Consider the following 25,686-nt stretch of genomic DNA (forward strand, 5'->3'; position numbering starts at 1 on the left):
TAGTTAAATAAAGGTAAAATAAAAAATAGGGTATGATCCGAAGCTAACTAGGAGCCTCTCATTTACTCAGTGTCACGGCTACCTAGGAACCTTTCATTTACTGTGTCACTGATGAGGGCCAGATTATCCAAACACAGGCTTTCCCCTAGAACTAGGGGTAATGATCACTAGGGTTTCCTGCACAGTGATTGCTGACAGCAGAACACTGGTAATTGCCTAACCACATGGCAGCTCCCTGCCCTGGTCAGACTGTAGTCTCGGCTGCTCATTTGGTTCATTTTATTGCAATGCGTCTGCTCAAGGTTAAGAGCTGCCCAGTGTTGCTTTAGATAAAGCCACTGGATTATGACTCATTCCACTGAAAGATGGAGCCATTATTTCCTTTTTTTAAATCTTATTTTTGGCCAATAAGTTAATTGCCTTCTAGTGTGGGAATGGGTATAAAAAGACGAATAAACTGTAGGTAATACCTCCCTGGTAATTGGTTATGATTCACTGGGTTGGTGTGCCACTGAGTTTAGGACAGTAGTACACTGTTACTATACATGGCAGCAATATTTACTGTAGGCCTTTATGAAAGATGCTCTGGAAAAAAAGAAAATGTTGCATAGGTTTTCAAACATTGAATTGACCACTGCATCTCCCCTTTCTCTCCAGCGATGGCGGAGTTCCATGTCCAGCCGCGGTCAGTGCGTGCGGAGGAGGCGGGCGTTGGGCGGTTCCAGTGCCAGATTCACGGCCTGCCTGAGCCTGCCATCAGCTGGGAGAAAGATGGCCGCTCCGTGGACACTAAGGATGAGAGGTACAGTAAAGTAGGGTTCCTCTGTGTTAATCACCTCAGCTGTCCCTACCAACTACTGTAGGTCCACTGTACCTGCACACAAAACTCTGTCTGTCTAGAAGCAAATTCACGGTAGCAGCTTCACAACTTTCACTTAACTGTTACCCTGCCAAACCTCACCACCTGGAATCCAGTGTGCTGTTGCCTCCCTTGTGTCTGTCTAGCTGTTTGAAATGGAGTTTATGTTGCGTGTGTAAACACACTTAATTAAGCCAACAATGATCTACTCCCTTGATTCTCTTTCTTTTTCTCTCCCTCTATCTCTCTCTTCTCCCCCCTCTCTCTTTTTCTCTCTTTCCCTTTCTTCCTCTGCCCTCCCTCCCCCACCCTCTCTCTCTCCCACCCTCTCTGTCAGGTATACCCTGCTCCCCACTGGTGTCCTGCAGATCACAGGTCTGCGTCAGGAGGATAGTGGTGTGTTCTGCTGTGTGGCCCACAACAGTGCAGGAGTAAAGCACAGTGCCGGGGCTCGTCTCACCGTCTCAGGTCTCAATACTCCTACGTACATATATATGTACACACACACATACACACCTTCCCTGGATACCCACCCACCGCACAAATATGTGGCCCTGCATCATCTCACACAGCCTTACTGCCAAGATGCTCGCGCTGGAGATGATGCGCAACGGTGAAATCCAATTAAATGTTGCAATCCATAAAGCTCTCGCACACTTACGCTTGCGTAACTCCCCCCTCCCCCTCTTGCCCCCAGTCTCCCAGTCTTCTGTTTACAAAGAGCCCATGATCCTCGTGGGTCCTGAAAACCTCACTCTCACCGTTCACCAGACGGCCATCTTGGAATGTGTTGCCACAGGATATCCCCGCCCCATCGTGTCATGGAGCAGGCTTGGTAAGACCAAAACCCCGCTTTCTCTTTTACATCCAATCAAAGCTGCAGCCTTCAGGGTGCTGCACAGGCGTTAAACCCCCCTAGCCTTGAGGGCTATAGGACCCTTCTATCTTCCATAAGGTTCCGTGTTCGATTGCTTGTCTAGTTTGCAATCATCCGAAACCCGACTTGAAATACATCACTATAGCTGATAGAAAAAGACGTCACCATAGTAGTATAGCTGAATTATATATACATTCACCTCAAGCACACAGGCAAAATACAGAGATTGAAGAGGACATTCTGTTAAACGGGACATTCTGATACAATAAGATACGGCGGGCTTTGTGTGTGAAATTGGTCATGGCATGCTGCCTTCACAGCATGCACGGAGCCCATTGTTTCCCAGATGGTTGAAAGCCTATTTACCAGACATTATCTTGCTGACCTTGATATAGATGAAGGGAGGAAAAATTGAGTGTTCAGTGACTGCTTCTAATGTGGTACAGCACAGTGATTAAGTAGCCTACTGCTGCCCAGTGTGTATTTGTGTGTGTTTTTGTACGCACGTGCAGTTGTGTGGATGTGCATGTGCATTGATGTTTGTGTGTTTGCGGAAGTGTGCATGTATGTATGTGTGTCTGGGTTAGCTCGTCTCTGCATTGTGTACATACGTGTCGTATGTTCTTTTACGTAACGTCTAATGGAACATTCATCTTATGTACAAATGAAGTAGGGGATTGCAGCCTATATGAGTCTTTGGGGTCTAAACACAATCTTATTTTTTGATGAACGCATTCTTTACTCTCCTGGTAGAGACGAACCACTAAAGTGAGTAAGTGACACACGGTGGGAGATTGCTTAGAGGTGTTCAGCCCAGGCACGATTCAGTCCCCACCACTTCACACATTCCTCTTGGCTATCACTCAAACTCTGCCGCTACCAATTTTGGAATCAGATATTTGTTTTTCTAAGCTATTATCCAATCTGATTTGCTGTTCAAAATGTAAATTGCAGCCCCTCCCCAACCAGAGAGGAGCTATAATCAGATTGTGGATATTGCCTTGCACGATGTTGCTGTAATTAAATGCTGACAGGATGGGATTTCAGCAGGGGCGACATGCAACCATTATTTTAGAGGGGGCACAAAGTATGTTAAACACCTGTTTTAAAAAAATCTGAAACAGCTTTTTCCTGCAATCTAGAGCCATAATCATTATGTCTAATTTTATGTTAAAAAAAAAAGATATAAAATCAAATCACATTTTATTGGTCACATATTTACCAGATGTTATTGCGGGTGTAGTGAAATGCTTGTGTTCCTAGCTCCAATAGGGTAGTAATATCTAACAATTCACAACAATACACACAAATCTAAAAGTAAAGGTGGCATTGACTAAAATACAGTAGAATAGAATACAGTATATACATATGAGATGAGTAAAGCAGTATGTAAACATTATTAAAGTGACCAGTGATTCTAGTCTATCTACATAGGGCAGCAGCCTTTAAGGTGCAGGAGTGAGTAACCGGGTGGTAGCCCGCTACTGATGGCTATTTAATAATATTAACAGTCTGATGACCTTGAGATAGAATCTGTTTTTCAGTCTCTCGGTCCCAGCTTTTATGCACCTGTACTGACCTCGCCTTCTGGATGATAGCAGGGTGAACAGGCCGTGGCTTGGGTGGTTGATGGCCTTGATGATCTTTTTTGGATCTTTTTTGTGACATCGGGTGCTGTAGGTGTCCTGGAGGGCAGGCAATGTGCCCCCGGGGATACGTTGGGCAGACCGCACCACCCTCTGGAGAGCCCTGTGGTTGCAGGCGGTGCAGTTGCCATACCAGGCGGTGATACAGCCCGACAGGATGCTCTCAATTGTGCATCTGTAAAAGTTTGTGAAGGTCTTAGAGGCCAAGCCAAATTTCTTCAATCTCCTGAGGTTGAAGAGGCGCTGTTGCAACTTCTTTACCACACTGTCTGTGTGGGTGGACCATTTCAGATCGTCACTGATGTGTACGCCGACTAACTTGAAGATTTTTACCTTCTCCACTGTGGATGTGGATAGGGGCGTGCTCCCTCTGCTGTTTCCTGAAGTCCACGATCAGCTCCGTTTTGTTGATGTTGAGGGAGAGGTTATCCTCCTTGCACCACTCTGCCAGGGCCCTCACCTCCTCCCTGTAGGCTGTTTCGTCATTGTTGGTAATCAGGCCTACTACTGTTGTGTCATCTGCAAACTTGATGATTGAGTTGGAGCCGTGTGTGGCCACGCAGTCAGGAGGATATGGGATTAGAGTACAGGAGGGGGCTGAGCATGCACCCTTGTGGGGCCCCTGTGTTGAGGACTAGCGAAGTGGAGGTGTTGTATCCTACCTTCACCACCTGGGGGCGGCCCATCAGGAAGTCCAGGACCGAGTTGCACAGGGCAGCTTGAACAACGGGGACAGTATATCCGGAGAGAGCCATGGTTCCATGAAACAAAGTATGTTACAGTCACTGATGTCTCTCTGGAAGGAGATCCTCGCCCTGAGCTTGTCTACTTTATTGTCCAGAGACTGAACATTAGCGAGTAATATACTCGGAAGCGGTGGATGGTGTGCATGCCTCCTGAGTCAGACTAGAAGTCCACTCCGAATACCTCTTTCCGCCGGCAGCGTATTGGAACAGCCTCTAGGATAAGTTAAATTCACCTGGGAGGTGCGAACGAAGGATCCAATTCTAGAAAGTTGTATTCCTGGTTGTAATGCTGGTGAGTTACCGCCACTCTGGTATCTAAAAGTTATTTCCGTCTGTATGTAATAAAACAAAAAACATTGTGGGCTAATAATGTAAGAAATAACACACAAAAAAAAGATACTGCAAAGTTGCTTAGGAGCTGGAAGCAGAGCTGCCATGTCTGTCGGCACTATTTCTATGTATATTTTTCTGCATAGGTTATCTAAGCATACCTCTTTAGCTTTGTATTTTCAGCTGTTTGAAGTTGGTGTACAATATTAAAATAAAAGACGCAATAACGGAACTTAAGAACGGGGAGCATAGAAATAGCACACATAGAACAGATCAACCGCTTCTTAGACTAGCTTTCGATGAGAATAACAGATCTATTACTCACATTTCTATGTGAATTCGGTCAAGTTGCCCAAAAAGTGATATATTGCAGCATTAAGAACTTTTATGCCATATGAGTTTACTACAACTGCCACACCGGTATATAGTACAAAAACCCAAGAATTAAAACTATTTTAGTATTTTCTAAAGTCTAGCAACCTTGCCTTCAGGCATGCCAGCAGAGATAGTTAGACAAGCTACACTATCTTGATTAATAACCGGAAATGGCTTGGTAGCTAATTATGAGGTTGGGAGACTGGGAACATATCTAGCTGGCTAGCTAAAGCCAACTTCTTAAAATTGCTTGGTCGCTAGTATTACAGAGAAACAACAAAATGTTTTGTTTTATTTATTAGTCAAGAAGGAATCAATAAGCTACATAGCTTGATCAAATTAATTTACAAACATTCCTCCTGCGAGTCCTGCCCATCACCGGCTCAATTAAGTTGAGTAATTAATTTAACATCTGAAAAATGTAAAAACAGGACAAATCTGAGGGGGCACGTCTCCTTGTGGGCATGACGCCTCTGGATTTCAGTGTATTAGATTACAGGGAGTGAAGGCCTGGGGATAAGCTGCATAATTAATTTAATAGATTCACATCAGTCATTCCTTAATGCCAGAGTTTGTTTGGAGCTTTTCATTCATCAGCACTGGTGCTCTCTGGGCTACTTTTTGACACTAACTAAATTACAGACTGACATAGAGATAGCTCCATCCATTCAGACAGCACACACACACACACACACACACACACACACGCACACACACAGACACACACACATACACGCACACGCACACGCACACGCACACACACACACACACACACACACACACACACACACACACACACACACATACACACACACACACACACACACACACACACACACACACACACACACAGATCGAAAGAGAGAGAGAAATCAAGTTTCTGTGAGAAAGAGTGTGTCGGGAGAGATAAGAAGTAGCCATGGAGGAACTGTAAACTGTGTCCAACTGTTGATTTTACAGTTCACTCAGCAGCTAGCCCGACTTGAGTCAGGTTTATTGTAGAGGGGTAATAACGCCCATTATATGGTTCACAGTTGTTTAACCATTCCTAGCTGAGTCCCTTTAGTTATGACACTGGACTGGGAATGGGAGTGGGAGGGTCAGGCTGAGAGCCTGAGGCTTGCACTTAATAGTACCATGGAGCATGTTTAAGTTATACTGTACTAGCCGTAGCTTCTACTACAGTCAATAAGAAACTCCACTGGCTGACTTAGCTGACCAGGCTGTTTCAATTGGATTGTAAATACGTCTGAATAATAGGTTCCTATGTTCTACTGAAAATCCTGTAGCCTCCTACAGCCCACTGTTGGTGCTGTTTGTTGCAGCTACACGGACACGGAAAGGGCTACGGTTTGTATATTTTTGTTTGAAGGCATTCTCGTGAACTCTGTATGTACTGTCCACCTTTTTCCATTCTCGTGTTTCTCTTCAGCCCCCAGTGCATTGTCTTGTCGAGGTCCAGGTTTGTGGAATGTTTCTCTTCAGCCCCCAGTGCATTGTCTTGTCGAGGTCCAGGTTTGTGGAGTGTTTCTCTTCAGCCCCCAGTGCGTTGTCTTGTCGAGGTCCAGGTTTGTGGAGTGTTTCTCTTCAGCACCCAGTGCATTGTCTTGTCGAGGTCCAGGTTTGTGGAGTGTTTCTCTTCAGCCCCGAGTGCATTGTCTTGTCGAGGTCCAAGTTTGTGGAGTGTTTCTCTTCAGCCCCCAGTGCATTGTCTTGTCGAGGTCCAAGTTTGTGGAGTGTTTCTCTTCAGCCCCCAGTGCATTGTCTTGTCGAGGTCCAGGTTTGTGGAGTGTTTCCAAAGGACCCTCCCTTTCCTTGTTGTGGTTCTGCTCAGATGCACACAGTGCTCACAGAGGAGACGTGTGTTGCCCTCCTATAAAAGGCCTGGGCCAGGCCATATGGCCCCAGTCTCTGGCTGGCTGGCTAGCTGTCTGCTAGCTGTCTGTTTGAAGATGTGAGGAGAGGAGGATGGCCAGTCTGCTTTCTCTGCAGGCTTTTAGCATAGCGGCCATGTCCCCCGCACAGCCTTTTAACACTCTAAGCCGGGACACACAGGACGCAGATGTTACAAATATAAAGAGGGACTGAAATATCTTCAGCTGTGCCATGTCTTTGTTGGTCCTAACCCCAGTATAACGCCATTGAAATAGGAAGAGATGGAGAGCAGGACAGGGTATTTGATGGAGGGACAGAGGGGAGTGGCAGCCTAGCTTATCCGTGTAGCTCTGCCTGCTCAGAGGGCATTTCCCCAGTTTAAAGCATGGTGTGCCTAAGGCAGTAGAGGGCTTTGTCAAACCATGAGATCAAACCGGTGTGTGGGTGTGTGTGCGAGTGCGTGTGCGTGTGTGTGTGTGTGTGTGTGTGTGTGTGTGTGTGTGTGTGTGTGTGTGTGTGTGTGTGTGTGTGTGTGTGTGTGTGTGTGTGTGTGTGTGTGTGTGTGTGTGTGTGTGTGTGTCACTAGCCTGTCAGAGCGGGGTGGGGAGGACAGGGCTGGGGAGGTATAAAAGACCCCCTCACACACACATACAATCACACACACTAACACACAATGGAGTCATGGCAACATAGTTCCTCTGCGTGACTGGCTGTGTCGGAGTGGCCCATGGCCCTCGCCCAATACACTCGCCTCATTTGCCACCTTTGTACTGAATATGGTGATTCCCACAAGACGTGCTCTGTCACACTTGTGAGAACTGCTCTGATATTTACTGTGAAATGTGTTTCGCAGCGGTATGGGGCAAACTAAAATAGCATCTCCTCTTCTCCAGCGTTTAATCCTTTGTGTACATTATAGTATGTTTAATCAATCATTTATCTCCCTTGGTATTTTTATAGCCTTTTTTATAGCCTTTTTGTGTATATTTAAAGGGCATATTTTTTTATATTCTTAACCAACTCAGCTAATTTGCTATCTCACTCCTCTCCTCCTCTCTCTCTCTCTCTATCTCATTCCCTTCCCTCATTTAATCTCCTCTCCTATTCCCTACTCGCCTCCCCTCCCTTCCTCCTCTCCTCTTCTCTTTTCTCCTCCTCTCCTCTACTCTCTCCTCTCTCCTCAGATGGCCGTCCGATAGGTGTGGAGGGCATCCAAGTGCTGGGTACAGGGAACCTGATGATCACAGATGTCGGGGTCCAGCACTCTGGCGTCTATGTCTGCGCTGCCAACAAACCAGGGACCCGTGTACGCAGAACCGCTCAGGGACGTCTGGTGGTCCAAGGTGAGCCTTTACACACACACTCAGTATGGTGTGTGTGTGTGTGTGTGTGTGTGTGTGTGTGTGTGTGTGTGTGTGTGTGTGTGTGTGTGTGTGTGTGTGTGTGTGTGTGTGTGTGTGTGTGTGTGTGTGTGTGTGTGTGTGTGTGTGTGTGTGTGTGTGTGTGTGTGTGTGTGTGTGTGTGTGTGATTTTGAATGTAAATACATTGTAGGTACCCACAAGGTTAGTAAAATAAATGTGTGTGTGTATCATTCGTTGTCTGATTTTTTTACTCATATTTGACCAATTGGAGGCCGTTAGTAGTGTGGATAGGGTCTTCCAACCAAGCAGGATGAATTCAGCGTGTGCCTCACATGCTTATCAGCCAAAGGGCCCTGCCCTTGGCCCCAACCAATAGTAATACTGCTCCCAGTCAATATTTCATTTAAACTTCCTGTCCATTGTTAGACAATGCCCTGCTATAGAAGGCTCTGGAAGAAAGCCATGCTGTTGATTATGTGTCAATGTCTATGGTTTCTTTATCGATCAGTGAAAACTAGAAAGCGACCTCAGCTAATGATCTGAAGCGATATACAGTACATGTGTTTTATGATAAGAAACGAAAAGGCTAAAGCCTGGCTGTGGACACAGCCTTCAAGAAGCGTTGCTTCATGTTCTCATGGCAGCAGTGTTCTCCTCCTGGATGTATTTCACAGTCGGGAACCATATGACTGACTGACTGACTTGCTATGAGAGGGTTGTTATGGTGATAAGGCCTCTGACTGTATAGAGTGGCAGCATACAGGTGACTCCCTCCCGCCGTCCGGTCGGCTGTTTTGATCAGAGTAAGGTAGGCTGTTGCTTAAGAGAATTGATGTGATCTTCGTGGCCAGATGGTTGGCACAGCGGCCCTCTGCTCACGGCACTATCCTTCATTTACCTCAGAGTGAGAAAGTGAGGAGAGAGAGAAATGGAAAAAGAGAAAGTAGGGAGAGAGAGAGAAGGAAGAAGAGAGAGTGAGAGAGATTAGGGGGAGAGGGAGAGAGAGAGAAGGGTAGAGAGAGAGAGGAGGGGATTGAAAGAGGGAGAGAGAAAGATAGAGAGGGACTGGGGGAAAGAGTGCTGATCAGACCCACACCACAATTGCACATCAATACTCTCCCTGACCCACCATCCCCCTGCCTCCCTCCAGCCCTTCCCTCCAGTCCCTACTCACATACACACATCCTCTATAGAGCAAACAGAGAGAGAGATGGAGAGAGAGAGAGATGAAAAGGGACCAGAGAGAGAGAGAGAAAGAGAAAGAGATGAAGATGGAGAGATGAAAAGGGAGATGGAGGGAGAGATGGACGGGAGGATAAAGCCAACCTAATCCTCATCATACCACAGTGCCTAGAACGGTGTGAATTTCAGGTCCCGACACTTTTACTGACAGGGTGACATACAGTATGGAGATAGCTGAGATTAGAAAACCATCATAACACCTCATCTTATAAATAACTAGAACTAGAAAGGGGAAGGGTTTGTTTACAGGAAGATAGTTTAGATAGAGGATGCTAAATAACTAGAACTGGAAAGTGGAGGGTTTGTTTACAGGAAGATAGTTTAGATAGAGGATGCTAAATTACTAGAACTGGAAAGGGGAGTGTTTGTTTACAGGAAGATTGTTTAGATAGAAATATTAGAACCAGAAGGATAGCTGACAGGCAAATAAACTTGCTAATGTGAGTGGAAAGAAAAATAGTTGCTGATTGTGGGAATGATCTCGTTGTAAATTACGACTAGATGATCCCTAATTGCAGTCTTAATTGTCTTCCCACTCACTAGGAAGTTATTATGAAAATAACTCAAGTTATCCTATCATAAATGACAATATTGATGTGGCTTATAATACGGGTAGCTATGAATAATGAGGTGAGATAAGTACCCCCAACAGAAATAGCAACAGCAATACCAACCAACAGCTTGGATCAGATCCGGGAGGAGCGTAATCACAAATTTGAGGCGAAACTAAACACTGTTTAATTAAGAGGTAATAGAGATTTGCATTACCTGTACCTCTGTGTCAATTAGCGCAAACGGAGCATGGCTCATAGCTCAAAGAGAGGAAGGAAAGAATGACTCCTAGGGAGGGAGGGAGGGAGGGAGGGAGGGAGGGAGGGAGGGAGGGATCCTCTTCCTCCTCTTTCTCCTCCTTTTGTGTTCCTAGATCTTCTTCTTCTCAGTTCCGATGACGTTAATCTGATCCTCAGCTAATAATTGTTTTGCCAGACTCTGTCGCTAATTCCACCCCACACACACAATCTAATTCTGATAAATGTGATTAGGCTGGATTAAGCCCAGGGTAATACGCCTTCATTCCTCTCTCCTCTTTTCCTTCCCTCTAGAAGGCTGGGAGCTTCCTGCTTTTTCAAAATACCTTGGTAGCTTATGTTTTCAAACCACTAGTGAAAAAACATAGTTGTTGTGCAGCATAGTATGGGGAATGAGAAAGACCCTGTCAGCAAGTTACTGTATCTATGTAGCAAGGCACTTTATATTCAGTTAGTAAGTAGCCCACTATCTGTCTTTCTCTTTCCCCTGCATCTGCCACAGCCCCAGCAGAGTTTGTGCAGCCTCCCCAGTCCATCTCCCGGCCGGTGGGCACCACTGCTATCTTCACCTGCCAGGCGCAGGGCGACCCTGTGCCCCAGCTCACCTGGCTAAAGAACGGGCAGATCCTGGAGCCTGGAGGGCACGTCAAACTCAGGAACAACAACACGTGAGTTAACGTACAGCCATGGAGATACATATAGTAAGTGTGTTCTATTGAATTGTGTGTTGTAAGCAACAGGGACTGTACTCATTCTGTATGGTAATAACACTATATCCATTCATGCATGCAGCCATCCATCCACTGTAACAAAGCTACATGCCATATGTGCATGGCTGGCAGTGTCGTTGGCGTAATCAAACGCTCCATTATTTCTGATCTGATCTACTGCGCTAATGAAACAGCTGGCCAAGATGTCTGCCAAGAGATACACTGACTTGTTTTAAATGGAGCTGTGACATTACATTACGAGGGTATCTATCGAATCACTGCTGGACCGGCTCCCAAGGCTGTCCGGTGGAATTTCCAGGAACAGAACAGAAGGCTCGGCCAGTGTATTGTGTCATTTAACATTCTCCATATGAGAGATTATGAGGCCAGGTTATTGAGTTTAGTGTTGTGTTGGGCGGGCGGGCGGGTTGGGGCAGGCAGGGAGAGACGGGAGGGTTGTAATGAGGCTGGGACTGGTCTCGCTCCAGGTCTAGGAGTGTGGCTCTGTGTAGTGATAATGATTCAAGTCTGCTACTGTATTTGGAGCTTTGCTGTTTTATTGTCCTGAGTGGTTGTCACCACCGGTGTTTCCCAAGAACCGTTAAACACGGAGCCAGACAGCCTGGTAGCTGGTGTCAGAATGCTTCTCATTCAGGTCAAAGAGTAGACTCCAAACATAGCTAGGAGTTATAGCTCAGTAATAGCTCAGGTGACTGGAGGCTTGGATGGTTCTCCTGAATTTGGTGCGCATACTGGTCAAGGTATTTTGTCAATGTCCTGCATGTGTTTTGATGTTTTCCAGTTGAAGATTTCACAGCACCTAATCCCTATATAGTGCACACTTTTGACCAGAGCCCATAACACAAAGAATATACAGCATGTCGTTACATATGACGCCGACCTATATTTGTTCACGCAGACAGGGGAGATCGTATTATTCATACATTTTAACTGTCAGCCTTTGAAAGATTTCTAGGTTAGATTTCTTTCTGGCTATGGGAAATGAAAGTCTGTTCTATATACAGGTTGATTACAGTATACATGATGAGTTCAGTGCTGTACGTACACCAGTCGTGTTTTCCAAAGTGAGAATCCATCTGTGTGTGTTAATATTTATAAATGCAAAGGATGGTGAAGTGATTACATTACATATGCACAAGAAAATCAATAAAGCGGGACAGTGAAGTACATGTAAATGATGCAGGTGTTCCAGACCTAGTGGTACATGGGGAGAGATAGGCCTAGGCACTACCATCACTCAGACACACTGCTCTCCTCTACCAGTTACAGAGATAGAGAAAGAGAGAGGGCCAGGCAGAGGTGAAGAGGAGCAAGGGGCAGAGAGAGAGGGGGGGGCAGACAGAGAGAGAGAGAGAGAGAGAGGGCCAGGCAGAGGTGAAGAGGAGCGAGGGGCAGAGAGAGGGGGGGGTGCAGACAGAGAGAGAGAGAGAGAGAGAGGGCCAGGCAGAGGTGAAGAGGAGCGAGGGGCAGAGAGAGAGGGGGGGGGCAGACAGAGAGAGAGAGAGAGAGAGAGAGAGAGAGAGAGAGACAGGCAGAGGTGAAGAGGAGCGAGGGGCAGAGAGGGGGGGGTGCAGACAGAGAGAGAGAGAGAGAGGGCCAGGCAGAGGTGAAGAGGAGCGAGGGGCAGAGAGAGGGGGGGGGCAGACAGAGAGAGAGAGAGGGCCAGGCAGAGGTGAAGAGGAGCGAGGGGCAGAGAGAGGGGGGGGCAGAGAGAGAGAGAGCGGGCCAGGCAGAGGTGAAGAGGAGCGAGGGGCAGAGAGAGGGGGGGGGGGGGCAGACAGAGAGAGAGAGAGAGAGAGGGCCAGGCAGAGGTGAAGAGGAGCGAGGGGCAGAGAGAGAGGGGGGGGGGCAGACAGAGAGAGAGAGAGAGGGCCAGGCAGAGGTGAAGAGGAGTGAGGGGCAGAGAGAGGGGGGGGGGGCAGAGAGAGAGAGAGAGAGGGCCAGGCAGAGGTGAAGAGGAGTGAGGGGCAGAGAGAGAGGGGGGGCAGACAGAGAGAGAGAGAGAGAGGGCCAGGCAGAGGTGAAGAGGAGCAAGGGGCAGAGAGAGAGGGGGGGGGGCAGACAGAGAGAGAGAGAGAGCGAGGGCCAGGCAGAGGTGAAGAGGAGCGAGGGGCAGAGAGAGAGAGGGAGAGAGGGGGGGGGCAGACAGCGAGAGAGAAAGAGCGCACATTAGGCGCTGGAGTTGGATGGCTGAAGCAGACTGTGTTGTAGGGAAAGAGTGATGGAGAGAGAGGGAGGGAGAGAAAGAGAGATGGAGAGGGGTTAGAGGGCAGCCTAGTGATAGACCTCCACCTGACACTGCTCTGCATCACTCTCTGGAGCCTCTCATGCATCACACCCACTACGCTGGGACTGGTTAAGTATGGAGGCCAGAGTTCCAGCACCACCATTAGCTAATTGGCTCATAAACTGAGGTAGCCGAACACGAAATGTAGCCATTTATGGAACATAACTTTACGTGGCATCCTAACTTACTTAGTAGGCCTACAGTAAGTGCTGAGTTATACTGTTGTGCGGTGTTTGGGTGCGAGGCTGGTAGCTTACCTCATTGCTATTCTGATACATTCCTACAGCCCATCGTACATCTCCATCTGGTGCGCTACAGTATTAGTTCTACAGAACAGTCTTTGTCGGATTGCTCAAGAAACTCAGTCTCTTGGTTGGGCGAGCATTGCAAGCCCAGTTCAAGCCCAAGTAGCCCTTATTTTCTGTTGTCGTCACAGCAGATCCTGCTGTTTTCCTTTCCTATGGAGGAGTGATTGAAAGGATAGACAACCACATTCACCAGGTCCCAGTCTTCCCTACAGGTGCAAGGCAGAGGTAATGATCTACCCCTACAGCTCACTGTTTCTGCTGTTATATAGAAAGCTTGTATCTAATATTGGAGTCCTGCCTCTGTGCAAGATTACCTAGCAGTGTGATTTTAATTAGAATGTTCCTAGCGGTGTGTGTGTGTGTGTGTGTGTAGGCAACGGTAGGCAGCCTATCAGCACGCCACCCACTACTTTGCAATGTGAGCTGGAGGCAGTGTGAATTCTGAAAACATATACTTCATTGTTTGAAACCTGAACGTTCTACTTCATATTATGAGTCATGTCTTACCTTGCTTCAAAGTAGCCTAGTTAAAATCCTACCATAGAAACGTGGAGGCAATTATTTTATAAAGACTTCCTGATGCCATTAACCAGCATTTCTCTGCTGTTTATTGGTTTTCATATCAACTTTCTTTCGCTGTCCAGAACCCAAAGGCACAATCCTAGTCGTATTAGCAACTCATCCTGGTTGTTGCTATTAGATTCCTCCTCTATGTTTCTAAATGAGATTTTCATCTCGGTCACATATGGAAACGCTCTCATCAGGTGCTCTGTTTAGAATGGTGTTTTCCCACGAATTGCATTTTGGCAAGTATTTTATTGGCTGCTTCATTACAGGAGTTCTGTTCAGGTGAATTACCGTCATCTAAATGTGATGTCTGTCATTCTGAGCACTATGGACACCGATGGGTTACGCAGCCAATGCATACGGGTCCGGTAAGTTTCTCAAATGGCCAGTAAATTAAAATCTTCCCGGTCATGTTGTCCGATGCCAGATTTTCCTAACGGAAAATGGAAGGGACGACACTAGAGATATGCACATACTGCATATTGTTCCCTACAGGATTGTCTCATGCTGTTGACCTGCCAGAGAGGATAGGATAAGAAAGCAAGGGGATCTATTGTGTATTTTACTCACATACATGCACACACATTAATCAAGGAACGCACGTAAGCACACACACGCACACACGCACACACACACGTTCACATGCATACAATCACACACATATCAAACATGCAAATTCTCCCGTGCATTGCCCTTTAGACTGTCTCCCTGCAGCACGCTGTATCCAATTACACACTGTACCCAATTACACACTGTACCCAATTACACACTGTGACAGTCTGACAGGTGTGAACTCTGTGTGAGCTAAAATGGTGTCACAATAAATTCAGATTGGCAGCTAATGCAAATATAACAGTAGGATTATATTGTTTTGACGATGGACTTACTTTGTGTGTGTGTGTGTGTGTGTGTGTGTGTGTGTGTGTGTGTGTGTGTGTGTGTGTGTGTGTGTGTGTGTGTGTGTGTGTGTGTGTGTGTGTGTGTGTGTGTGTGTGTGTGTGTGTGTGTGTGTGTGTGTGTGTGTGTGTGTGTGTGTGTGTGCGTGCGTGCGTGCGTGCGTGCGTGCGTGCGTGCGTGCGTGCGTGTGTGCTGGATGTTGGTTGGTTGACTTAGAAGGGCAGAGAGTTGATGTTCTTCTCACGCAGGGCACTGAGGGGTGGTCACGGGCTGTTCCATAAACACGAAACACCATTACCCCAGTAATGAAAATGCCTGGCTGACCTCCATTAGAATCATGGCCTCAGAATGTGCTACCCTGGCTGTTTTCAGGGGAGTACGACACTTACAGTATGAAAGGACTGTTAACAGGAATATCTAAACCAGCCTGGCCCGCCCATGACATAGTCAGGATAATCTGAACCAGTATGCTCTCGATAATCTGCACCATCGAGAGCATCCTGACGGGTTGCATCACTGCCTGGTATGGCAACTCCTCGGCCTCTGACCGCAAGGCACTACAGAGGTTAGTGCGTACGGCCCAGTACATTACCGGGTCAAGCGTCCTGCCATCCAGGTCCTCTATACCAGGCGGTGTCAGTGGAAGGCCCTAAAAAAAATTGAAGACTCCGGCTACCCTAGTCATAGACTGTTCTCTCTGCTACCGCACAGCAAGCGGTACCGGAGCGCCAAGTCTAGGAACAAGAGGCTTCTAAACAGCTTCTACCCCCAAAACATAAAACTCCTGAACGTCTAATCAAATGGCTACCCAGACTATTTACATTGCAAGTAACATAGTTCCTGGGTAGAATGTCAGCCTAGTATATGTTATAGAAATGGCATGATTTGTGGAATAGTTTTGACAGGTGAGAATTGACTCTAAACTGACTAATCTTCTCCTATGTTTTTATGGGGAATGAAGACTTCTATGATTTATTTGTGTGAGTAAGTTTCATTGAAGAGATGTGTCCTATTCCCTCTAGGAATATTCCACTGGGCTGCATTTGTTGTTGTTGTGTATCTGAACCTATTAAAAGGAAATATGTTTTCCTTTTTTTCCTGTTTTCCTTCTGTGGAAGCCCTGTCTTGTTATTCCAGCGAGCTGGGACCTGGGCATTGGCCTTGACCTCTAACCCTGCAATCAGTCATTTCCGTGGGCCTTCTGTGAGCCAGAGACAGCTCATCGCTACTCCCTCTTCAAAGCCCCTACTCTCCCCCTGTTCCCTCCTTTCTTGCCTTTTTTCCCTCTATCCCTTTCTCTAGTTTAGAGTGGTGAGAACTGGAATGGCCACCCCTTGCCTTTCACGGGCCTTCGTTCAGTGACAACATTGCAAACACACGGCCCCAGAACCATCCCACGCCCCCAAGCCCCAGCCCAGTGAGCCCACCCTAGCCCCAGCCCCAGCCCAGTGAGTCCAACCTAGCCCCAGCCCCAGCCCAGTGAGCCCACCCTAGCCCCAGCCCCAGCCCAGTGAGTCCACCCTAGCCCCAGCCCCAGCCCAGTGAGCCCACACAGCTCCCTAGCCCTGTTCCAGTAAGCGCACACAGCTCCCTATCCCCAGCCCAGTGAGACCACACAGCTCCCTAGCCCCAGCCCAGTGAGCCCACACAGCTCCCCAGCCCCAGCCCAGTGAGCCCACACAGTTCTGTATCCCCAGCCCAGTGAGCCCACCCTAGCCCCAGCCCAGTGAGCCCACACAGCTCCCCATCCCCAGCCCCATCCCCAGCCCAGTGAGCCCACACAGCTCCCTAGCCCCAGCCCAGTGAGCCCACACAGCTCCCTAGTCCCAGCCCAGTGAGCCCACACAGCTCCCTAGCCCCAGCCCAGTGAACCCACACAGCTCCCTAGCCCCAGCCCAGTGAGCCCACACAGCTCCCTAGCCCCAACCCAGTGAGCCCACACAGTTCTGTATCCCCAGCCCAGTGAGCCCACCCTAGCCCCAGCCCAGTGAGCCCACACAGCTCCCTAGCCCCTGCCCAGTGAGCCCACACAGTTCTGTATCCCCAGCCCAGTGAGCCCACCCTAGCCCCAGCCCAGTGAGCCCACACAGCTCCCTAGCCCCAGCCCCAGCCCCATCCCCAGCCCAGTGAGCCCACACAGCTCCCTAGCCCCAGCCCAGTGAGCCCATCCAGCTCCAGCCCCCTCACCCAGCCTGGGGGGAATCCATCAATCGATGAAGTGGCCTTGAACTGATGAGTAAATGATGCTGTCAACCTGCCGGTCTGTCATGACAGCAAGGCCAGGCAGATGGCCCAACCACAGATCTTTTCTTCCCAACTTACACACACACTTTGCCCAAAACACTGACTCACGCTCTATCTTTCTGTTTCTAAGATGCTCCCCCCCCACCCCCCTTATCAGGAATGGTTTTCTCTCTCTCTCTTTCTGGCATGCTCTTTCTCTCCTTTTCTCTCTTTTTCTCAGTCTCTCTCTCTCTCTTGCACTTCAAAGCCTCTATGCGTTGGTTGTCCTCCTGTATGATGCTATTGTTCCTCTGACTGCAGTAGCTATAGTTTCTTTCTCCAGTCAAAGACTCTCTGTGTGTTCTGCCAGATGATTGACACAAACCCAGAGAGCAGCAGCATCCGGTTCCTCAGTCTGCCTGGCAGCCCAGTGGTTGCTAGTCGGAGCTGCTGAAGAGGGTACAGCACAGGAGTCACATTATAAGTCTGGTCAGACACATCCAACCTCAAAGCAAAAGGTCTCTGGGAAGAGGGGCAGGAATGTCGCTCGCTGAGTGCTCAACTCTGTTTTCTTGCATCGAGGTCGGAGTTGCGTTTTGATAACTGGTTGTGGGATTTTCTAGCAACAACATTGAGCCACCATCCTTCGATTCTAGTAAAAATGTAAATTCAAATAAAATGTAATTACATTTTATTGGTCGCGTACACATATTTTGCAGATGCTACAGCGGGTGTAGCGAAATGCTTATGTTCCTAACTTCAACAGTGCAGTAGTAACTAACAATACAAAACAACACATGCAAATCCTAAAAATGAAAAGGAAGAAATTAATAAATAAATAAAAATTAGAACGAGCACTGTCGGAGTCTGGAATCTAATATACAGTTGAAGTCAGAAGTTTACATACACTTAGGTTGGATTCATTAAAGCTTGTTTTTCAACCACTCCGCAAATGTATTGTTAACAAACTATAGTTTTGGCAAGTCGTTTAGGATATTTACTTTATGCACGACACAAGTAAATTTTCCAACAATTGTTTACAGACAGATTATTCCACTTCTAACTCACTGTATCACAATTCCAGTGGGTCAGAAGTTTACATACACTAAGTTGACTGTGCTTTTAAACAGCTTGGAAAATTCCAGAAAATGATGTCATGGCTTTAGAAGCTTCTGATAGGCTAATTTACATTATTTGAGTCAATTGGAGGTGTACCTGTGGATGTATTTCAAGGCCTACCTTCAAACTCAGTGGCTCTTTGCTTGACATCATGGGAAAATCAAAAGAAACCAGCCAAGACCTCAGAAAAAAATTGTAGACCTGATTGTAGTCTGGTTCATCATTGGGAGCAATTTCCAAACGCCTGACGGTATCACGTTCATCTGTACAAACAATAGTACGCAAGTATAAACACCATGGGACCACACAGCAGTCATACCGCTCAGGAAGGAGACGCGTTCTGTCTCCTAGAGATGAATGTACTTTGGTGCGAAAAGTGCAAATCAATCCCAGAACAACAGACAACATCTATATCCACAGTGAAACAAGTCCTGTATCGACAAAACCTGAAAGGCCGCTCAGCAAGGAAGAAGCCACTGCCCTTAAACCGCCATAAAAAAGACAGACTACAGTTTGCAACTGCACATGGGGACAAAGATCATACTTTCTGGAGAAATGTCCTCTGGTCTGATGAAACAAAAATGGCCATAATGACCATCATTATGTTGTGGAGGAAAAAGGGGGAAGCTTGCAAGTTGAAGAACACCATCCCAACCGTGAAGCACGGAGGTGGCAGCATCATGTTGTGGGGGTGCTTTGCTGCAGGAGGGACTGGTGTACTTCACAAAATAGATGGCATCATGAGGCAACATCTCAATACATCAGTCAGGAAGTTAAAGCTTGGTCGCAAATGGGTCTTCCAAATGGACAATGCAAGCATACTTCCAAAGTTGTGGCAAAATGGCCTAAGGACAACAAAGTCAAGGTATTGAAGTGGCCATCACAAAGCCCTGCTATAGAACATTTGTGGGCAGAACTGAAAAAGCATGTGCGAGCAAGGAGGCTTACATGCCTGACTCAGTTACACAAGCTCTGTCAGGAGGAATGGGCCAAAATTCACCCAACTTATTGTGGGAAGCTTGTGGAAGGCTACCCGAAACGTTTGACCCAAGTTAAACAATTTAAAGGCAATGCAACCAAATACTAATTGAGTGTATGTAAACTTCTGACTCACTGGGAATGTGATGAAAGAAATAAAAGCTGAAATAAATCATTCTCTCTACTATTATTCTGATATTTCATATTCTTAAAATAAAGTGGTGATCCTAACTGACCTAAGACAGGGAATTTTTACTGGGATTAAATGTCAGGAATTGTGAAAAACTGAGTTTAAATGTATTTGGCTAAGGTATATGTAAACTTCCGACTTCAAATGTATATGTACAGTGTGATGGTGTTTATAGACATTATGGGCAGTATATAAATAGAAAAGGTGTGTACAGCAGTAGTTATATGAGCCTTGATTAGAATACAGTATATACCTATGACGAGGGTAAAACAGTATGTAAACATTATATTCTGAAAACGCTTAGCTGTACTTGTGTTTGTCCTTTACAATTGCGGTCCTTCACGGGGTGCTGAAATTCATACTTTTAATAAAAAACGTTTAGCGAATACAACCACCTACTTTTCCCCCATTGCTCGAATGTAAGTCTAGATTCAATTGGGTCCGTGTTAACCGGGATCCTTGGGACGTAGTTTCTTTAATGTCCGCTAAATTTAAATGTTGCCGGTCAAATTTCCAGCACCACCTTTTCCTAATGGAAACCCTGGTGTGTGTGTATGTAAACTGGGAGAGAGAACAGTGTTGGGGAACTACAGGGCCAGGGGGCTGCTGCCGGACTGTCTGAAATATGCAGTGCTTTGTGAAATTTCCCAGAATCCCCTTCCTGCTCTGATCTGTTCAGGCCAGGCTGACGTTCAGTAGTTCCTCCCTTGGGGCCTCTTTGGTGTGTGTCTGTGGCGTCTGGTCAGGTTGCCTGGCTGAGAACACTCCATCCATCCCTCACTTGAAAGGCTGTCAGAAATGTAACGACTGAGGGCGCTCGACTGCTGCCACCTGAGAGGTCAAAGGTGAGATTGGCCTGGAGAAGGAGAAGGAAGGTGTGCCTCAGGAGGGTTTTAACTAATAAGGATACAGCTTTTCTCAGACAACTTATGCGGCAGGTTAGGAAAATGTATGTAGCAGGTTAGGAGAATCAGGTTAAGGTGGGGCAAAGGGTTAGGGTTAGGGTGAGCTAAAATGCTAAATAAAATAAATAAGAGATGCATTCTTTCTAGCCATAACCCATCAGGAGAGTGAAACAGAAAGCCTTTTCCGTCCTAATAAATAACTAGACAGGCCTGGTGAGATTGATTCCACCTGGCAGACACTGGGCCAACCTATCCTCTCTGGAATAATGGCCCTCCTCACAACCCAAGCCTCTCTCTCAATCTCTCTCTACACTGAAACCAGTGAACCACTGAAGCCACTCGTTCATATAACATACATTTTTAAAAGGTAATCGAATGATCCACTCCTCATCATACTTCATACAGTATAATGTCCATTGAACTGTAAGACCAACACCAGTCCCCTCCACCCCTTCATTTGTGAAACGTCAGGTATATAAAGTCACTGTCCTTTACCTCTGTAATTCAACCGGACTACATTCTCTCCTCATGGTTTCTCATAGTGTACCACAACATGAGTCATAATACCCATAAAACCTAGCAGTCAAACAGGGAAATGGTTCCAATTGTTTTTCCACCATAAATGTTTCCCAGAAGGGATTTTAGAAACACCTAAAATAAGGGCTGTGTTTCGTGTAAGCTTGCCCTGACATGACGTTTTGATAACCGTGTAAATCTCTCTCGGACAAGGGGACCTTCATCAATATATTTGCCTGTATTTACCCCCAACAAATGAAATGCGAATTAGCTGCTAATGTGGATATCATAAAGAACTACAAATGCCATGATGATCTGGACAAGACTGCCGAATCGAGGCAAAGGTAAGAATCTATGGATTAAGAGATGACGTGCAGGAGCTTGCAGGGATTTGTAGTCTTGCATGATGTCTACTTTGATGCTAATTCGCATTTTCAAATCTGAGAGTAAAATAGAGCCGAATATATTGCTAAAAGTCACCTTGTCCGAGAGAGATGTACACGGTTATCAAAACGTCACACCAGGGTAAGCCTACACGAAACACAGCCCTTATTTTAAGTGTTTCTAAAATCCCCTAAGGGAAAAACAATTGGAACCATTTCCTTGTTTGACCGCTAGGCTTTATGGGTATTATGACACCTCCACTGTGGGGCTCTATTGTGAGGGGTACAGTATAGGCATTTACATTTAAGTCATTTTCATCTAGTCGGCTCGGAGATTACAAACCAGCAACCCTAAATGTACACTATGATCTTGTCCTTATGCTCATGTTGTGTCCTTGAATTCCTTCAGTCTTTCCACGTCAACGACTTTGTTCATTGAATCGGTAAACCCTAAAGAACACCCACAGGTTTCTCATTCAGAGACCACACACCTACAGCATGAACAATTTGGCCCCTGTTTCTCCCACATTTAAACGGGCTGGAGGTGCCCTGGAAAGGTAGTGAAGACGGATGTGGCCCATCTGTCTGTGTGGACACCTCCAGCCCGTTTAAACAGCTGCAGACATATCGAAGTCAACTGGAGTCAGACACACAATGGTACGGAGAGAGGAGATAGATTGAAGTTTGTGTTTTAGGCCCTTCTGTAGAATAGCAGACCTAATCAGCAGGCAGGACGTGCGAGATGGATAGAATATAAGGCGTTCATTTGCAAACAGTGATTGATCTTACACTCCCACCTTGAAGCTTTTCAAAAACACACTTCTCACACTAGCTGTCGGCGTCTATCCCTAAGAAATGCAATATGCTGGAGGGGTTCATTTCCATATTCTGCTCCTGTGTGTTAAATCTTTTATTTTCTCATCCCCTCAGGATTAAGAGGAGAAGAGCGGATGATTATGTATTCAGCTCTAATAATACCCCCCCCCCCCCTATGCCCTCCACCCCCCACACACATCACCCCATACTACACACACACACACCATCAAGTCATCCTCCAGCAACGGCAGATAGAGGGAGGAAGGAGGGATTGGAAGGGAGGCAAAGGGGAAGAAGGGTGGAGAGAGAGAGAAATTGAAAACAGGGGAGATAGGTGTGCGCCACCACCCCCCATCTCCATCCCATCCTCCAGCAACGACTAATCCACTCCCAGCAGTCTCATTCTGTAGTAACAGTGTATCTGCTTAGGATTGCGACATAAAAGAGGAGGGAACCGGCTAGTAGAAATGCCCTACTACTGGTGTACTGGAAATAAAACTTTGATTCAGATGCTACACAGAAGGATTTCATACACTATTCTATTGTTTACTTGACTGCCTGTTGTGAGAGTTTTAAACAAAGCCCTTGTCAGGTTCTGCCGGCTTTGTTTTCCTCAGAAAATGCCACCGCACGCACAATACAGTCATCTTCGAAATCAATATTCATCTCTGAGAGCTTCCTGTTTGCTTTCTCTGCACTACTCAATAATATCCTAATCCTTCTCGCTGCAAACCAGAGACTCACGTCTTTCCTATGTCTCCTTTCCTCTCTCCTCCTTTACCCCTCCTTCTTTCTTCCTCCCTCCTCTTCTTCCTCAAGCACGCTGACCATCTATGGCATCAGTCAGGAGGACGAAGCCATCTACCAGTGCATCGCTGAGAACAGTGCCGGCTCCACCCAGGCCAGTGCCCGTCTCACCGTGCTGTGGGCAGACGGCCTGCCAGGGATGCCCAGTCTGGTGCGGGCCGAGGCCCTCTCACCCAACGCCATCCAGGTGTCCTGGAAGGAGTCTGCCCAGAACACTCAGGAGATCATCGGCTACGTGCTCCACATCCGCAGGACCACAGGTTAGTGGCTAACACCATCTCTAACACACCAATAGAACACACAATACTGCTCTGCCTCAGATGAACTGGTTCACTATGGGGAGACTGGATGTTACTCAGTCATTGTAGTACATTCTCTACCATCTAGCTATCACCTGAAAGAAAGGTATTTTGCTTACATGCATTAGCTCGCTATGAGACGTATGTTGTTTTACTGAGGTTATTGGGATGTCTGCCCTTAGCGTGTGGTAGAGATTATACAGAACAGTAGGGAGTGTGGTGTGTACAGTAGGTAGAGTGGTCTGAGTGTTATGGAGCGGTGGGTGGGTGTAGACTGTATGGGGCAACAGGTGGCTGTGCTGGGGAGGGGAGGCTGGCTCCCCCAGGGCTGACTACAGCTTCTCTTCCAACGTCACAACCCTCCTCTAGCTCCTCTTCCCCTGGGCCCTCACTGAGCTGAGAGCAGGAATAGGAGGGGAGAGAGTAGGGCAGATGAGGAGAGAGCAGGAAAAAGCAGAAGGGAAGGAGGGAAGGAGGGAGCTAAAAAGAGATGGAGAGAAGGGAGAGGGAAAAAAAGAGATGGAGAGAAGGGAGAGGGAAAAAAAGAGATGGAGAGAAGGGAGAGGGAAAAAAAGAGATGGAGAGAAGGGAGAGGGAACAAAAGAGATGGAGAGAAGGGAGAGGGAACAAAAGAGATGGAGAGAAGGGAGAGGGAAAAAAAGAGATGGAAGGGAGAGGGAACAAAAAGAGTAAGAGGTAGAGAATGAGAAAACAGGAGACAGCAGGAGGGAGGAGAGAGCAGTAGACAGACAGCAGGAGAGAGGAGGGAGGAGAGAGCAGTAGATAGACAGCAGGAGAGAGGAGGGAGGAGAGAGCAGTAGACAGACAGCAGGAGAGAGGAGGGAGGAGAGAGCAGTAGATAGACAGCAGGAGAGAGGAGGAAGGAGAGAGCAGTAGATAGACAGCAGGAGAGAGGAGGGAGGAGAGAGCAGTAGACAGACAGCAGGGGAGAGGAGGAAGGAGAGAGCAGTAGATAGACAGCAGGAGAGAGGAGGGAGGAGAGAGCAGTAGATAGACAGTAGGAGAGAGGAGGGAGGAGCGAGCAGTGAGGACGTACGGTAACAGGACACCTGTTTCTCCAGCCACGCCAGGTTGGATGGTCGCTCAGCCATCCCCATCCTTCATGTAGAGGAGCCGTAAAAGTGGCTTTTAATTGATAATTGAATGAGACTAAATTTTATGTTGCCATGTTAATGTTTATTTGCTGGGGGTGTGAGGTCTGGTGGGGTGGCAATCTCCTGTGTGTGTGTGTGTGTGTGTGTGTGTGTGTGTGTGTGTGTGTGTGTGTGTGTGTGTGTGTGTGTGTGTGTGTGTGTGTGTGTGTGTGTGTGTGTGTGCGTGTGCGTGTGTGTGTGTGTACATCCAGTATGTGTGTGTGTGGTTGCGTGCTAACGTGTGTATCTCTATGGGTGTGTGTGCAGCAGCGAAGGAGTACGTCACCCAGGCACAGCTGCTGCTCTCTCTTCTGTAGTACTATCAGATGTATAATTCGAGGCCCCAGGGGCTAGCCTATAGGAACTGCTTTAATTACCTACCAAAGACAGGCTGCCCCAATGGGCTGAGAGCTGGAGGTAGATAGTGGTTATGGGTGAGGAACTTTGACTTAAGGGCCATAATGAACTGTATCCCCCTCTCTCTTCAAATTTAACAAGCACTCACCTAGAGCCACCCCCTCGATTCACTAAGCTCTGTTGTTCACAGTCAAAGCCCCTATTACCAAATTATGCAATTCTGACAGTACACTGTAAAACAAAATCGAATTGTTTCAACTAATTATTAAGTAACTAGTTCCACAGCCTTTTTTATTTTTATTTTTTTTACATTTCCGGTCCAGGTGTTACCCGAAAAAATATATAATGAGTTGGCCCAAACTTACTGTAGCTCCACCTTGAGAAATGAAGGCAAAGATTCAAGCAACTTAAAATTATGTGTTTGCTCAAATTGTCTCATATGTTCAATCAACTAAAAATTCTTATTTGGGCATCTTACCTAAAAAAGAACCTGAGGAACTACTTTCACACACAGTGCTTTCAACATAGAATATTTTCAACTTACATATTTGACAGTGTGCATTTTTACAGTAATTCATATTCAACATGTCCTCACCTGGGATTTGAACTCACAACCTCTTGGTTCATGGCAGTACAATTCTCCTGCTACACCACCATGTCTTTGTCAATGGCTGAGTTCACCTCTATTGCTACACTTTGCACTTCAAAGTACTGTATCTCAGCTCTGTTAAAAGTACACTCAAGAAAAACTATTTTATTTATTATAGTGATTAAGTAGTAATATTAGAACAGAGTAATATGCCAACTATACAGAAAAACCTAACATTTGTGGAATAAGTCAATCAAATCAATGATGAGAGAATAGTCGGATTACTCCAGTCACCCAAGTTATAGACTGCTTTCTCTGCTACCGCACGGCAAGCGGTACCGGAGCGCCAAGTTTAGGACCAAAAAGCTCCTCAACAGCTTCTACCCCCAAGCCATTAGACTGCTGAACAATTCATAAAATTGGCACCGGACAATTTACA

The 25,686-nt window shown here is 46.7% G+C and overlaps 1 protein-coding gene across 1 annotated transcript in view; it reads left to right on the plus strand.

Moving 5' to 3' along the window:
- LOC129854308 (immunoglobulin superfamily DCC subclass member 3-like) overlaps positions 1–25,686 on the plus strand; it is a 105,664-nt gene that overhangs the window by 72,742 nt on the left and 7,236 nt on the right. The window contains exons 3-8 of the mRNA XM_055921205.1: positions 658–802; positions 1,197–1,327; positions 1,557–1,694; positions 7,893–8,051; positions 10,624–10,789; positions 22,861–23,108. Of these exons, the coding sequence (XP_055777180.1) occupies positions 658–802; positions 1,197–1,327; positions 1,557–1,694; positions 7,893–8,051; positions 10,624–10,789; positions 22,861–23,108 (987 nt within the window). The remainder of the gene's footprint in view (positions 1–657; positions 803–1,196; positions 1,328–1,556; positions 1,695–7,892; positions 8,052–10,623; positions 10,790–22,860; positions 23,109–25,686) is intronic.

This window comes from Salvelinus fontinalis, chromosome 4 (genome assembly GCF_029448725.1).
Source record: "Salvelinus fontinalis isolate EN_2023a chromosome 4, ASM2944872v1, whole genome shotgun sequence".
NCBI classification, from domain to species: domain Eukaryota; kingdom Metazoa; phylum Chordata; class Actinopteri; order Salmoniformes; family Salmonidae; genus Salvelinus; species Salvelinus fontinalis.